General features: G+C 42.3%; 1 protein-coding gene across 1 annotated transcript; it reads right to left on the minus strand.

Moving 5' to 3' along the window:
* Positions 1-6,794: 6,794 nt before the first annotated feature.
* On the minus strand, positions 6,795-15,801 carry cbx7b (chromobox homolog 7b). Its single transcript, XM_039789295.1, is given in 7 exon segments — positions 6,795-7,616; positions 9,122-9,220; positions 9,223-9,490; positions 9,908-9,974; positions 11,316-11,381; positions 11,727-11,770; positions 15,333-15,801. Coding segments are annotated over 7 exon segments (831 nt in total). The 5' UTR covers positions 15,402-15,801; the 3' UTR covers positions 6,795-7,398.
* Positions 15,802-17,005: the final 1,204 nt, after the last annotated feature.

Below are 17,005 nucleotides of genomic sequence, written 5' to 3' on the forward strand. Positions count from 1 at the left end.
CGCACCGTCTGTGTTGTTTAATTCCGACGACGGCAGCTGCGAGTGAACGCACCGTCTGTGTTGTTTAATTCCGACCATATAAACATACTGTATATCTATGAATTGCGACAACGGCAGCTGCTGCTGCGCTGCAGAGCAGACTGTTACATCCCGCTGTTGAAGTCCTCCACAGTGAAATACAGTCACACTTTACACTGTTTAACGTTAGCTGTCAGCATTTTACCGGTGTTTAATCCAGCTGCTAGCTAAAGGTAGGCTAACGTAACATGCTGTCAGGTGTAGTGTAAAGTCAAGCACCGAAATGAGGCACCGAAACTTTCGTTCTTATTCGGTCTCGTTACTACCGTTTACGTCGGCACCGGTTCCCTATTGGCACCGAGTTTCGGTACCCAACCCTAGTCATGAACGTGTCATAAACAAGTCATAAACCTTTAGACTTCTGTCATTAAGTGTCATTCGGTTTTTGTCATGACAAGTTGACACTTAATCACAGAAGTCATAAATGTTTATGACTTGTTTATAACGTTTATGACACGTTCATGACAGTGTCATGTCACGATTATGTCAATACCTTCAAGTAAAGTGTTACCATAGTTTGTTCTAAAAACTAAAAACACTATCGACCAATATACATTTATCTGAATTTGAAAACTCAAATATTGATATTACTATTACCTCAGAAATCCATATTGTTTATTGTTTAAGACATGTAAATACTGGACTGTATGGACATTATTGGGGTCAATAATATAATGTTATATTTCAGCCTTAACAATGTTTTCTTTTGGCCCCTTGACTTTGGAAAAAAGAATCTGCAACACCCTTCCCCTTGATATCTCAAAATATACACAATTTTTAATAAATCCAACAGCATCTGTTAGTACCTAGAAATATGCTAAGTGTCTTTGGTATGCCAATAAGACAACTGAACAAGTGAATAAAATAATATTAAACATGAGCAACATTTATTTTAGTATTACAATAGGAAATATTCCATACACAGTGACATTTCATAGACTGGAGCAGTTAATGTGCAGGATTACATCACAATAAAGTGCAAGGTTGTTCGCTCGGTGGTGGACCAAAGCAGCACAAGCGACCACGTTAGGCGACGTCAAATCCAGCTGCTTCTTTTGTCATGTCAGGACGTTTAGATATGGCATCCGCTCAGTGGTTATCACAAACTGTATAAAAACTATTCTGTTCTGTCATCTGCGTGACAAATACACAGGTATCTTTAAAGAATAAGGCCCGTTTCACACCGGCTGCGTGGCGGGAGCGTGGTGTTTCTGTTGCGTGGCGGCTGTGTGGCGTTTTCGATGTCTCGTTTACCAGAAACGTGGCGTGACGCGCCGCTGCTAGCCTTGTCCGCACACGTGTACAGTATGTTTCCCATTGATAAAATGCACTCAAGCAGCAGTATACTTGATGTTAAACATAAATATATACTGATTTGATTACAGCACAGACAACGTCGGTAGTATTGACAGCAAAATAGGATAAAGAGTATTTCGTTCTGTATTGACAAGTGCAATATTTGAAAATCGAAAAAATAGGCGTCGGTCCTATTTCTAGCATGCACGCGTTTACGTGCGTGTCACGCAGGCAGTGTGAAAGCTCCTCTAACCTGTCAACAGGTTAGAGGAGCCGAAAAAACGGACGCGCCACGCTGCTGACACGCTCACGCCACGCAGGCAGCGTGAAAGAGGCCTAAATATACAGTACATTCAGGTCCATGTAGAAAAATAATGACTAAAAAAATACATGTTTCTTCCCTCCGTGGTCCTCCCCTTTAAAGTCTCCTCATGTTTCAAGTCTTAATAGCTTCAGTGGAGGATCATGCGTTCAGACATACAGAAACCAAATACACTGGGACAGTTATTGTGTGTGTGTGTGTGTGTGGAGAGACATTAGCCCTAAAAGCTCCACAGACAAAACAACAACATGATGCAACATCAGGCACTTCCATTCCCTGCAGTTTCATTGTTTTGAGATGACGAGGCGGCGACCCATCATCCTCAGCGCGGGGTAAACAACACGCGCGCCAATGGGACGCCACTGTGGGAGATTCCAGCAACATGACACATCACATCAGCCCCCGTGTCCACGGGGCAGGAAGCCAGCAGGGTTACAGACTGATACACTGGGTTCAGAGTCGGGCTTTTATTTTTGAAATGAGTGGTATTGGTCTTTTTTAGAGAGCGGCAGTTTTTATGCAATAAATCTGTAAAGCTATGGGGATCACTTTTCACTTTCAATTCATGTGCTCTTAAATCATTTCTAGAATCATTTGAATGATTATTTGACTGATGGGGTGGGCTGGACCACCCTGCGTAAAGACCTTATTGGTCGCTTTCTCTTCTTCGTGTTTTAGCCCATTAACTACAAATTAGTAATCGATGTGATCAAAAGCTGCTAAGCGGACCTCGAGGTGAGATTGTTTTGTCAGCTGCTTTTTCCATGGTCAAAAACTAACCTCTGCTTATAGTAGATTTTCATGCCATAATGACTTGATAAACCTTGAGATGCATGTATGATATCCATCCCAGTGAACATTCAGTTTTTAGCCTACCTTACATATAATCAAATGATAACGCAATGCTATGAGGGGGGCTGTTTGGAAAGCCCTCCTTGTTGGCGCATTCAAGTGTCTTTAGGAATTTCACATGCCAGACTTAGAGCAGTGGTTCCTGACCGGTTTTGTTTGTCGTTCCTTAAAAGGTGCTCTAAGCGATGTTGGGTGACGTCACTTCTTGTTGACGATCAAAGTATTTTCAAACAAAACGAGGCTAGCTCGCCCCTCCCTCCTCCGCATCCCATCCCATCAACCTCCCTTCCGCGCTTCCGCGCACTAACTCTGTTTGTTATGTTTGGTGGTGCAGGTTGGCGCAGTTTGTTTTTGTTGCCGTTAGTGGAGCCTGGGCTGTCTACAGAGAGCGCGTTTTTTTTACAGTGTGTTCAGGGGACAGGCAGCTCGCGGATAGTGAGGAGATGTTTGCTGTATGTGACAAAAAATGTTGTAGCCTGAAAAAACGCGTGACATCACTTAGAGCACCTTTAACAGATGACAGAATCTCTTTGGATCTCTTCATGGCCACTATGAACAGGAAGAATGATCACAGCACAAACCGTTTCACTGTTCAAATGGGCAGCTGACTATTATTTTAAAGGTCCCATGACATGGTTCTCTTTGGATGCTTTTATATAGACCTTAGTGGTCCCTTAATACTGTATCTGAAGTCTCTTTCCCGAAATTCAGCCTTGGTGCAGAATTACAGCCACTAGAGCCAGTCCCACAATGTGCCATTTCTGTGTCTGTAGCTATTGAGGAGGAGAGGGGGGGGGGGCAAGGTGGAGGGTGGGGGTGTGGTCTTGACCAACTGCCACTTTGCTCGCTTGAAAGCCATGATGTCTCTCTCTCATGGGTGGGCCAAATTCTCTGGGCGGGCAAAGCAGAGAAAGGGGAGGTAACCTTGCTCCTTATGACCTCATAAGGAGAAGATTCCAGATCGGCCCATCTGAGCTTTCATTTTCTCAAAGGCAGAGCAGGATACCCAGGGCTCGGTTTACACCTATCGCCATTTCTAGCCACTGGGGGACCAGAGGCAGGCTGGGGGAACTCATATTAATGTAAAAAAAAAAAAACATAAAGCGAAATTTTTATGCCATGGGACCTTTAAAGCAGACTTGAAAAAATTGCATTCCTATCCTTTATATAAGGGAATATCTCCTTGCAAAACCCCTCGTGTCTATAAGTTGAGTTGATAAGGTGAGCGGATTTGAAACACTTTCAAAAGGCTGGAAAGGTAAAAACTGCAGTATTTTACAAAATACAAGCGCAAAAAAGTCTGATAAAGACAAAACTGGACTTTGATCTGTCTGTCTTTCTTCCTACTGGCCAATCATCCCACGGCGCACTAGTATCTCGTGTCCCCTTGTCGAGGTCTGACTTCAGAGTTCAGAGATTCTCTTACAGCTAGCATCTGCATTATTACATTACTGTATCGCAGCTTAAAGGTGCCGTAGGTAGGATTGCGAAGATCCAGGAAAAATGTGAACATGTACAACTTCTCAGTCCCTCCCCCCACAAGGGAGAATGGATGCGTGTGCATGAGCAGTGATTGACATACAGTTAGACACCCCCCCTGGCCCTGATTGGTGCATCTGAACAGGGAGCTGAGGATTTTTGCAAATCACACTACAGGCTGTAGGTGGAGCCAGAGGAGCCGGATTTCAGTTTCAGCAAATATGACAGAAAGTTAGTTTTATAAGACTTACCTACTGCACCTTTAATAAATAAATGAAAGTGACACATTGTTAGCTGTGACAGATCAAACACGCTTGGAAGTAACCTCTTGGTACTTGTTTTGTCATGTAAACTAGTTGTGTCGGTCAAACTCTACACAGAGGCTTCTGCTGGACACATAAACCCTCATGATGACAGTAAATACAGTGCAATTGCATTCTACATTCTGTTATCAAGTCTAATCTAGTTCCTTCATTTTGGTAGAACACTCAGTCATCACTTGTATGCTGTGTTGTATGCCATTGAGATGAACGGGCTAGGTAAACAGTCGTTGCATCGATGGGACCGTAATGGAGGAGAAAGGCATGCAGGCGGATCAAATCATTTCGAAACGCATACCAGACTAAGCCACGTGTTACAGTAGTAACAGTCTATGTGTTCACAGGTTACAGGTACAGCGTTGCACGTTAGTATGGGATTGACAGCTATGGTCACCTCACTGTTGGAGTATGTACAATATGTGGGAGTCCAGAGTTGAACAGTTAGCTTAGTACGGAAGAGAGACTGAAAGCGGTTTACATGCACAGAGAATTCTTCTTCCTTTTTCTTCACGATTACTCTCGTTACATGACCAGTACTTGTCATAATTTTTTTGGGCTATTTGGAAGCTTGTTACGTTTGCTCAATCTGACGTGGAATAATCGTTAAGAGTCACCCTCACACAATATAAAAGCACGAGAGGAGATACGAACGTGGACATTTTCATGCGTGAGGCCCATTCTGTTTGTTGACTGCTATAAAAAAGGTACCCTGTGGAGTTTTTTGACCACTAGTAGTGCTATGTTTTGATGAGTTGGCTCCCCATTTAGTTAGTTCTTGGGCAACATGCTGGTGCTGCTTTCACACTCTTCCACCGATCTACAGGTAGCAGAGAGGCACCAAAGAAAAGTAAGAATGCACCAGCAAAACACAAAGAAGAAGAAGACAGCAGAGCAAGCTTTGAATGTAGGCAATGCAGAGTCTGATTCATTTAGAAAAAGATTTAAAAAAAATCGGCTTTAGAAATGTTTTATGAGGAAGGAAATGCATTGGACACGTTAGTCGACCCTTAAGGATACACACAATGCTTTTAGTAAGGGACCGTTTGGTATTTATGGAATGGACCACCGAAGGAAAATAGGGGAGGGTCATGTCTTTTTATTCTTTATTGAGGGGAGGGTCATCCAACATTTTTCAGTCCAGGGGGGACGGGGGTGCTGCCCCCCTGGTGGCTGAAACGGATAACTGCATTGTTTAAAAAATGAGTGGAATAATTACGTCTGGCATGATCAGATATTTTATCAATATCTTAAATAACACAAAACAACTAAATGGTGGTAGGTAATACATCTGATTGAATATACTGCTTTAGTAGAAAAAAGTATTTCCTGGCTGACGATGGGAGCAGCAGGACGCAAAAAACGAAAATGACTGTTGTACTATGTCTGGACATCTTACCGTGCCAAGGTTGCAATAAAGGTTTCCTAAATGCCACATTTGATGTCAGCTTACTAATTGTTTGCTGAATGGTCTCAATATTTTATTATTTTATTTCATGTGAATACTAGTTTACCAGAGGAGTAACTTAGTATTTGAAGTAATGCAGTAATGCAGGAAGTGTGCATTTAGTTTCCATGCTTATTGTGTTTCCACAACAACGTTAGTGAGTAAATCTACTGAAATGGCCACCACACCATAACAGAGGAGTGGGATGCGTCATATGAGAAAGCAAAGGTTTAGTCACGTATATCATGGCTGTAAAAAAAACAATTGCAATCTGTTTATATTTGCCAAGCGCAAACCAGTACAGAAGGTATCGATACCTTGTTGGGGGAGGGTCATGCCTTTTTTCCAAATCGTTTTGGAGGGTCATAGAAATTTTTTTACTGGCGAGGGGAGGGTCATGTCTTTTTTGGCTAAAGGTCCCAAAACTCCTCCGGTGGCCCCTTAAATAAATAACGAACAGTCCCAAAGTAACACTGAATGAATGGAAACCTAACTGAAGAAAACTCTACAGGGTACTTTAAAAAGGTTGAAAAGGTAAGACCCATGACAAAAGATCATAAACATATAACGGCACACTTTAACCAATTATTGACATAAGTCACATGTTTCACATCAAGATTTCAGGGGCCAACAATGGCCCTCAGCAAGCCCGATTACTGCTAACTGGAACTGATTCTCAGCCATTGTGCACCCCCAACCCCAAAATCTACCTAAATCTGGCAGTCATATATGGGCCGCAGCTCGCTCACATTTGGTCCTCCAGTGCCAGTGATTGCACCTCAATCAGCCTGGCGACATTGGCTCACACTGTTTGGTCTAGAGCCAAACAAGTCAAAACTGAATAACTCCCAATACTTAGTAAGGTTTTACCTCATCGCCACGTTTAGGTTGGGTCTCTGTTTCAACTAGCTAGTTTTCTCTTCTTATTTAGAAGATGTTTTCGCATAACCTAACCCTAACCCACAACCGGTTATATATATATATATATATATATATATATATATATATATATATATATATATACCCCTTTCACTCAAGGCAACTCAGTCCTCACCTTGCCCAGCAGCTGGATTCTCGCATCACATATCACACGAAAAATCCATCTTGTCAGGCTTCAAGTAATTGCCTTCTTGAACCAACAGCAGCGGCCCCGAACCAATCAGCATCCGGTGAGGAGCTACTGGCAGCTACGGGTGTGGTTTAGGTGTGTGTGACTGTTCATTCAAAACAGCAATGGTGGACGTGATAGACAGATGGTTCATCCAATCACCTGCCTGGTATTTTTTTTGAAAGTGCCTGCACTTTTCCCAAAGGTTCTAATGACGGCTTCTCAAATGGTTCTGTGTTGTTAACAAACCGTCTGGCGCGTCATGTTAAGGCAGTCCTACCATATCGAAAAGGTGACTAGCTCGACCTAAACGTAACATTAACTGGTGTTGAGCTCATGTCTAAGTGACTCTGTGCATGTAAACGTACCACTGACCAGGCTGGAAGTAGCGGGGAAGGGGAAGAACAGAGCGAGGGGAGATAAAAAAAACACAAACCCTGGCCCCTCAACCATCACTGTGATTACACCAGCGGCTCCGTTTCCCTCCCTACCGACCTACTCAGACATCACATATCAGACCTCCAGGCCCCCAGTCTCTGAAGAAGCCTTTGGCTACTCTCGACTCTCGGAAAGTCACCGTGAGGGAGTTGAGGGTGACGTCTGTGACGGTCACGTCCCCTGGGCGGACGATGGGCCTCCAGGCGTCGTCCGGCTTCTCTGATGCAGTGAGACCGTCTGGTCCGAGGGCGGAGCTCCACCCGTCTGTCCTCTCCTGTCCTGAGCCAGACGGGAAACACGGAGAGAGAGAGAGAGAGAGAGAGGGTAGGGTTGCAGTCGGACAGTGATTGCATTAAGCCCATCACATGTGTACGGTTATTGAATTAACCTCCCTAGACTGACCTGGATAGATTGTCTCTGCTCTGATAGATGTTATAAACGGACACAGACAAGGCTGATATTTGGCCGCAGGAACAGACAGCTCTAGGTGCTTCTGAGGCAGGGGTGTGAATCTTCACTCGGCTGCACGATTCAATCACGATTATCCTGTCAACGATCCCATCCGATTCGATATCCCCGATGCATCACGATGAGTCACCTCCTCAATATTATTATTCATCGCTGCACGTGGTTTTCATCAACAAATTCAAGCAGTCAGATATATATATATATATATATATATATATATATATGAACTCCCCTTTTTATAGTGTCTGCTCTTAAAAAAAAAGACACTTGTAGCGGAGTCTGAACACAACAGACAAAATGCAAAAAAAAAAAGAAGAAGCAGCTGCCGGAAAATCAACAAGTAACATCAATATATGCAATAATCGATTATGGTCTGTCACTGCATCGATGCAGAATCGTCCACGTCCGCATCGCGATGTTGATTCATTTCAACACGCCTAGGTGATAGGGAAGACACAAGTGCAACAATGTGCACACCACGGCATTATTTTGGGATTTCCCTCTTGTAACATTGTTGATTTATCAAAGATTTCCATCTGCTATGGTGTCAACATTTCAAGAAACATTACGTTATCTTTACATGCACAACAGAGACTTCAAATACATAGGTTGCGTCCGAAATTCCATACCAACATGTTATTTAGTAGGCCAAAACAGTACGTGAGATTTTTTAGTACGTCCGAAATCAATAGTACATGAATTGCATACTATTTCCGGTGAATTATTACAGTATGCAAACACTACGACACTGCTACATGTCTGGACACTACGCCCTCATAAGTATCCCACAATGCAATGTGTAACGACAACGTTCGAAACAGGCAAACGGACAGCAGCCAAGGCAGCTCTGGAACGTCTAAAATTCTTTCATTTACATTTCTACACCTGCCACTGTTGCTCTAGTTTCTGTCCTTTTTCAGTCATTTAAGCATTAGATGGCGACGCCGCTAGATCAGAGGTCGGCAGGGGTTACTATGGTTACGCATCACCAACGGCAAAGAGGTTCTCGGGAAGTGATGTTGAAAATGAGCGCGTCCGAAAAGATACACACTACTGTCTTATTTGCACAAAAGTATGTTGAGCGATAGTATAGCTACATGTTGAGTAGGTAGTGCAGAGTATGCGATTTCGGATGTGACAATAGTCTTTAACGAGTCTAGATTGTGACCTCTGCATGTTTTTCTCTTTAATCAGCTCAGGATGGAGGGAGTTTCATGTTTTAGGTTGCATGCCTGGTAAAAAAAAAAAAAAAAAAAAATAGGTTCACGGCGAGTTGCGTAAAGTGGGTCGTGATGGTGGCCGACTGACACACTTACCATTTAAAGTGCCTCCACTCTTCTCTGATGACTCCTTTAGAGCCTCCTCTTTCTCTTTCTCCTCCTCCTCCTCTCTATCCTCTTCACTTTCTACATTGGCTCCTCCTCCTCCTCCTCCTCCTCCTCCTCCCCCCGGCCTTCCCAGTCCTCCTGTGTGGGACTTGGAGGGTTTGAGTCCAGGCACGTGAACTGTGACCTGCTGGGTCTGCTTCCTGGATGTGCCAGTTGCGGCTGGTGCCTGCAGGTGCCGTACGACTGACCCTCGTCGTCACCGGGGAGCAGAGAGCGCGTCAGGGAGAGACGCAGGCGAGGCCCAGGTTGCTCTGGAGTCTTGTGGGCGCTGCGGAGATCCATGGTGTAGACGGTATCCTGAATATAGATCAGAGAGAGACCACTGAAAGCTTCGATCAGAAGGATTTGAGTAAAACTGGTTAAAGGAGGAGCGTAACGAGGTGGCAGGATGCAAAAGGCTTATTAACTAATGAACTACTGTAATAGCAGTCCAAGACACATTGATGTGTCGACCATTTCGTACTATTCATGTAACCCGTGGACTCGGAGTGACTCAGAGTGACTCATGCATGACGGTGAATATGTGTAACGTACAAAGAACCTCTGTTCTCTGTACTTTATCTATATCTCTGCATAGAGCATAATGACTAGACAGGGGTCTACCAGAGAATAGGAAAGGGAAACAAGAGTTGTATAAAGTAATGTATAAGTTACATAGATAAGACAAAAACTGTAACTCTTCAACTTTTTTTTTTATTGAACTGCAAACTTTACCTGCAGAATGAGTCTTTTGGCTTTGGGTCCTTTTCTCCTGTGCCCCAAAGTTTTCTCTCTCTGCTCTCTAAAAAGCCAAGCACAATGTTACAAAAACATTATAATAAAAAGGCTGATGGCAAAAGGTCACCTAGGTGTACATATGTTCGCTGACCATTTAAAGAGCTGTTCTTCTCCGTTTGAACACTTTTTTTTCTTTTCTAGATGTTTCATTGAATTAACCAGGGATATCCAGGGTGTGTAAGCAGTTCCTTGACAGTAACCTGTGGAGATTTTAAACGCTAGTAGCACTATGGAGCAGTGTTTTACTAATGGCTCCCTGTTTTGTTAGGTTTTACAATATTCCACTGATCCACAGGTAGTGTAAAAACGCTACAAAATAAAAACAAAACACAACGATGTATCAGCACAGGCAGGTAAGAAGACTGCTGGCAGGTAAACGTTAGTGCTGTGCTCAAACTATCGACACGGCCACGTATCGATGGGCCTCAATTTTAAGTCTTTCTAGTCGTGTTGATTAGGACAATGCACATGAATCAACATTTCTATAAATGCACCAGTGTTAGCCAGTCAGCTAATTTCAACTGTAGTCCTAGTTACCTAGCATGCATGTATTTATGGTGGGAAGAAACCAGAGCACCCACAAACACGGGGAGAACACGCAAACTCCACACAGAAAGGCCCAGAACAACCTGGATTTCTTCTTGCTGTGAGGCAGAAGCACCAACCACTGAGCCACCATGCGGTGTGGTTGCAGTTACAGCAGAATAATAAAGAACCGCTGTTGAAGTCAACTCTGTGGTCACTATTCAAAATCAATGTTGCGATACGTATCGTATTGTGTGGTTGTAGGCAATACCTAGCCCTAGTATACATGGATGTAAACAATGCAGGTTTTTAAAATTCCAATATATTTATTGTTTATCGATCCATCTTTATTGTCCCAAAGGGGGAAATTTGGTTTGAGTGCATGTCGCTTCCTTGAAATGAATGACATCTTATAAAAACTGAAAGTAAACACATTTTTGTCAGTCCACCAGAATAATGACACTTTGGAAACAAGCTACAAGTTTATTTTTGCACGAACATTCACGTTAGAGATGTAGTGAATTTACACCACCATTAGAAATGTGGACAGGATGTCAGTCTGACCACCTTTGGAAATGATACTCTTACTTTACTGCCTCTAGATGTGTACTTTATGTTTTGGCATATCTAGTAACAATCCAACAACCCAGGACACATGGTAGGCTAATGCCAGCTGGAGAGAGGTCTTGGATCTGGGCATGCTGACTCATGATCTCTTTATGATTAATATAACGTAAGAATAAAAGTGATTTATTCTGCACTTCCTGCTCCACTAATCGTCCAAACCTATTTAGGTATTTCATGTGGAGTGGAGTCTTACTTCTCTTCATAGGCCTGCACCAAGCGCTGGTCCAGAATGTGTTCCTCAGGCTCCCATGTGCTATACCTGGGGGAGGTTACAAAAAGTAGCCTATATGGTCCATTAATGCAGTATTGTTCAGCATTTTCATAACAACAATGACATACATTGAAATAATAAAAAAACATTTCCCATACTTTTCAGAACTTTGTTAAAGAAATCACTGACTTTTCACATAAACTCATTAACAACAGCACTGTGTGCATATGCTGTGTTATCATTGTTAATGAGCATATATTTGTGATGCATTTCATTTTCATATGCACACTTTGGGACTTTTCTGTGATTACGTATACAGTAATCTGCTGTACATGTCAATGTTAATATGATGCACATTCGCGACATCCGTTCTGATGAAGTTTACATACTTACTTTGGAGGCCATCCTTTCCACTTTAACAGATACTCCACATTCCCCTGTGGAGAGATGAAGTTTAGAATCGGAGTTTAACTAATGAATTTTTAAAAAAGGACATAATCAGTTTTTTTTTTTTTTCGAAGCTATATGGTTTATTGTGCCTGTCCCTGGGTACGATTCCCTGCAAACTCAAATGAAACCATTTATGGCATGCAGACTAGAAGAGCCTATGTTTACATGTTCCCAGGCAAGGTTTTACAGCGAGTACGTTAGCCAGTTAAAAGGAAGCAGGAGGAGATTTTTCAGAGAATATTGACGTTATATCCTGTGTTTATGGTTGATACTGGGGTAGGATCAGCAAACAGCTCTTTAAAAAAGAAAAATAGTATTGATAATAAGTTGCCCTTTTTTTTTTAACTCGCTTCTAAAAACGTAAGCTCGGGCTAACCAGATTGAAGATCTTTACGACACCAAGCTGTGGTGCTTAAACACTGTGGAAACACTACCACCTTTGTCCACAGGGGCTGCCAAAAATCTTTGTAGAGAGCCACAAAGCGAATGCAGAAGTGCCGTTCACCCTGTTACGAGTTGATGAACCACTGAAACGATTTTGGAAACACTGGAGGGACTGATGGAGTCTGGGCAGTGAGGGAGTGTATGGTCAAACATCCATGCAGAGCATGTTGGAAAATTACAATCTATGCATTGTCATCCTTTCTGTTTTACTGGAAGTAATGTATTGAATACATTTTTGTTAATACTATACGGTTATAAAGAAAAAAACATATTTATAAGTATGAATTCTTATTATAGTTTTGATAAGTAGAGCCATGTGCATTCAGTAGACTCGCCGTTCCCGACCTGTCGCATGACAGTGTGACATCATGGGAGCGCCGTAACTATACTCGCGCGTGGTGGTCGCGACACTAGGTGCAGTCTTCTCTTGAACAGAGGTGGCGCTAATGAGGAAAGGCTACCGATTTTGCTATTTCTACGGACTAGAAGAAGAAGAAAAAGGTAAACAATGGCAGAACTGGCAGCACCATTGACGTCAATGTTTCGATTTGATTCGATGAACTACTTCGTCGGGTCAAGCCTTTCATTCACCATAAAAGAACTCCTCTTAACCCAGTAAGTTTACAAGAGGGACTTGCAGTCGCTCTGAGAGTCCTGGCATCCGGTTGCCCTCGAACTCGTCCATGCTTCCTGTTTCTGCCTTGTCGTGCGGCACTAAAAAGAAATAGAGTGGGGCACGACCTCTACGTCATTTTGACGTCACATTGGCGCGCAACAGGTCGGGAACGGCGACTGTAAAGAGGCCTTAATGTTTCATATTTATTAAATTTCAAGTAACATATGTTTACCTACAATTTTTAGTAATGACTACTTATATGAACTTGATTTGTCTACTGCATCAAACTACCAGTCTGTGCTAATACAACTTGACCTCTTAAGTTTCACCTTGTCTAAAAACTTAAACGGTTTAAGGCAACGGGTAGTAAAGTCAACTAATTCACGATAACCGTGTATGATGCATCATTGTCCCGTCTACGTCTATCAAATGTGATTTCTTTGCACATGTATGAGATGCTACATGTCTGATTTGGGTAAACAAAATGAAGAAATGTTTCTTTGTTAATCACCTACTGGAGGTGCTTTAATCAACAGACACAGCTGCAAGATCTAGTGTGATATCTCAGAGACCACAGATTTGATTTGAATTTGATGAGGTTTAGGCTGTCACTGCTCCAACACTGATTTGGATTTCATTGAAACTTGCAGGCTGATGCATCTTGTTAAGGATTGGCCCAAGGGTGCCCAGAATCATTTGTCGGGGAGATGGCATGTTTGCTTGTTTCCGGTTAAGCCCTTATTCCGCTCAAACAAGAGAAGGTTGCAGATCTCACCTCTACGAAAGTATCCATCAAGCTTTCACTTTTTCTTTTTATTATTATTTTAAGCACAGCGCAAAACCACCTGAACACATTCCATCAAATTACTCACATTTTTTAAATAGATTTCCCTCACCTCCTGAGGCAGATACAGACCTTTATGAACATTTATAGTATCATACAAGTAATGAAAGTAGTGAAGTGGAAGTAAAATCAATTTTATCCCTATATTCCATTCCATTATATTCTTGCGGTCAAAAAACAAAACCTATTATAATTTCCTTTACATAAATAAAGACATTTGCACCATAAACTGATGCAGAAATGGCACAAATTGTTGCAGAGAAATTCACCAGATCACCCACATGTCAACCCAAAGTTACGGCCTTGGAATAAGGGTTTACGTGTAGGAGGATGTTGCCATGCCATCCGACAATATCCATAATTAACAGATGATGTTAAATGTACAGTGTGTTTTGTTTTCCATATACAAACCCAAGCCACTCAGAGTTAGTCATCCTCGGTGACATCATCTGGTAATAACTTCCAAGCTCTTCTCAGCAGGGGTGAAGTCACCACTTTCCCTGACTTCATTTTACTCACCCAGTTCCCCATATATATAAAAAAAAAAATGAAGTGCCCATATCTTGCATAACCTGCAATGTAGATCACGTACTTAATGTTTCCTCTAAAGCACGTAAAGCATATAGTTATTAGCGGTCTTCTGGCAATTAGCAATATATTTTGTGTAGCATCATTCCAAAGGTAGGTTTATGTCAAGATGCCTCTGGGTACTCTGGTAAACCAACACCCTCTCTATAATGATATTATATAATATTGTGAAAGTATTCCACATGTAACAGAAATCCAGTATTAGCGTATCACCCATTATTTGATCTGACACTGTAACAGAGGCAACAGAAGTATGTGTTTGCGTTGTAGATTGACAGATATAGTCCACTCAGTACCTGTGGTTTTAAAGTTGGCCTATATGCTTATTCGGTCTCTACTAAACATTCTCTTTATGAAGCCTCGCTTTAAGCTTAACCTCAAGCAATTTATACGGACAAATTAGTATCAAGTAAATCTCCTTTGCAAACAGAGGGCCTGATAAAGTAGAAGTTCAAGTTAGGTTGCACACAAATTAGTGGTATCCTTCTGTTGCCCCCGAGCATACTTAATAATTAAAGTTCCTTTTCATCATAACTTGTGTAAAGTATTTTGACTGTCCCTGTACATTTAAACAGTTTATCCCTGTTAAAGTATTCAGAGAGACTTGGGGGACTAGAACTATACCGAGGAGTTCAGGGGGCCCTCGTGCTCTGGAGGAACGATAATATCTAGCTGCGCACCTGCATCTGTCAACACCATATGGTAACTTAAACCCAAACAAACAGGCCCAAAATGAAGGGGTTAGGTTAATAACATCATCCCGCTTGTCTATTTAGCCAAACACCTGACACGTTAAGCTGTAGTGCAGTGACAACACTCTCCACGTTACATTAAAGGGACATATCCTCCACTAACCCGCCCCCTTTATACAGCCTGCAATTAGATAACCAGATTAGCCGCGCAATACTGTTAATTTAATCTCTCAAGCTTTAATTAACATACAAAGTAGCATCCATTCCTCCAAAAAAAAAAATAATAATAATAATCTCCTACAAATGTTGACAACGTCCTGCGGCTAAACGGACTGATACATTTTCGCAACATGTATAAAGGTTACCTTCCTAACTCTTTTCTTGACGATTGATTCCACAGCAAACACTTGCTCTCCAATCGCTGACAGCTCCATCTCTGTGCACGCCGCCGTCCCTTGGCTTTTAACTGTCAAAGTAACGTCTTTCTCCTTTGCAAACCAAGCTAACGTTAACGGGTTGTGACGGCGGTCCCTCGGTTCTGTCCTCTTCCACCCGTTTCTTCCGTAGTCGTAATTTGTTTTCCTGACAGTTTAGGGGCCAATTTACCTGGAGCGACTTCCTCCAGCTGGCTCACTCCGTGCGTCCAGTGACTTTACAAAATCTGCGACACATCTGCACACCGCTTCGCGCGCACCCGTCTCCGAGAGCGCGCTCCCTTTTTCAATGAGTCCGCGCGCGCCCCCAGCTGCCTAATCAGTGACGGATACCAAAAGCATAAAAATAGAAATACTACGATGTGGGAAAAAAAGAAAGTCTGGAATTCAAAATCATAGCAAAATGGCACCGGTGAGTGATGTATTATTAAATACAACATTATTATTTACACTAATTCATAAGTGAATGGAAAAAGTAGTATTTCACTGTGGTAGGCTAGTTGGTCGAGGTGGACATAATAGGGGTTTGTAGTTAAATTCAGTGTTTCCCAACCTAGAGGTCGGGACCCCCACAAAGGGTCACAAGTAATCTAATGCTGCGTTCCAGGCAACCCATGTTTTCACAACCTTCTACCCCTGAAAGTGCCCTGGAACGGCAGTCAAACCCGTAACTTACTACGAAGGGGGTAAGCTTCGCTTCAGAACTCAAACCTCCTATGGCGCCATTTTGATGCTACAACAATATCACCTCCGTTAGCATTCCATTGACTGCCATTCATTTTGACGTCACTTTGACAGTGAACTTTACATCTGAAGCGTTTATAAAGACTATTTGTCCATTGTTTATTTCTAAAGAAACACGACAATGTATAAAAGTTATGGCTCCGTAGCAGATGTTTTTGTAAAAATAGGCTAATGATTGTGTCATAACCAAGCGACTTACTGTCGCATAGTAGAGGAATTACCGTATAGTACAGGAGAAGCTTGCAGGCAGTTTTGACTTACATTAGCTGTTTAGGTTTAATTACTAATGTTAACTAGCATTTTAGTTAGCAATAATTAGCCTGTGCTTATGTTAACTCCTTACATATACCTGTACATATCTCCGTCTCTGCAAGATTGGGAATGATTGAGATTTCTCTTGGCACAGCTACCAGAAGACTTACAACTTTCAAACAGGTTGCTCACGTCACATTTACGTTGTCTCTGTCAGTTGGAGGCTGCGCAGTAATGCTCAGCGCTCACCGGAAAAGTGCTTCTAATATCCTTCACTGGTCTCCGTCCAGAGCAACGGGATCTGTTGGTCCATTCTTATATACAGTCTATGCTTACTACCCGTGAACTCGTACCAGATCGTTGACGTCACACACACATAAACAACAATGGCGACCCCTGTTAATGCTGTACAGACGCGGGTGATTAACAGTGAGAAATAGAAATAGACATAAATAGGCAACGTAAAGTAATTCCGCACATTGTAATCAAAACAATACACATAAGATTGTGTACTACTACAGGTTACGTTTATTAAATGAAGCCCAAAATATGTCGCCGACTAGATATCGCTAGTATCAGCTAGCGCTAGCTAACGTCAACGTTAGGTA

Source organism: Perca fluviatilis, chromosome 21, assembly GCF_010015445.1.
Source record: "Perca fluviatilis chromosome 21, GENO_Pfluv_1.0, whole genome shotgun sequence".
Classification (NCBI taxonomy): Eukaryota; Metazoa; Chordata; class Actinopteri; order Perciformes; family Percidae; genus Perca; species Perca fluviatilis.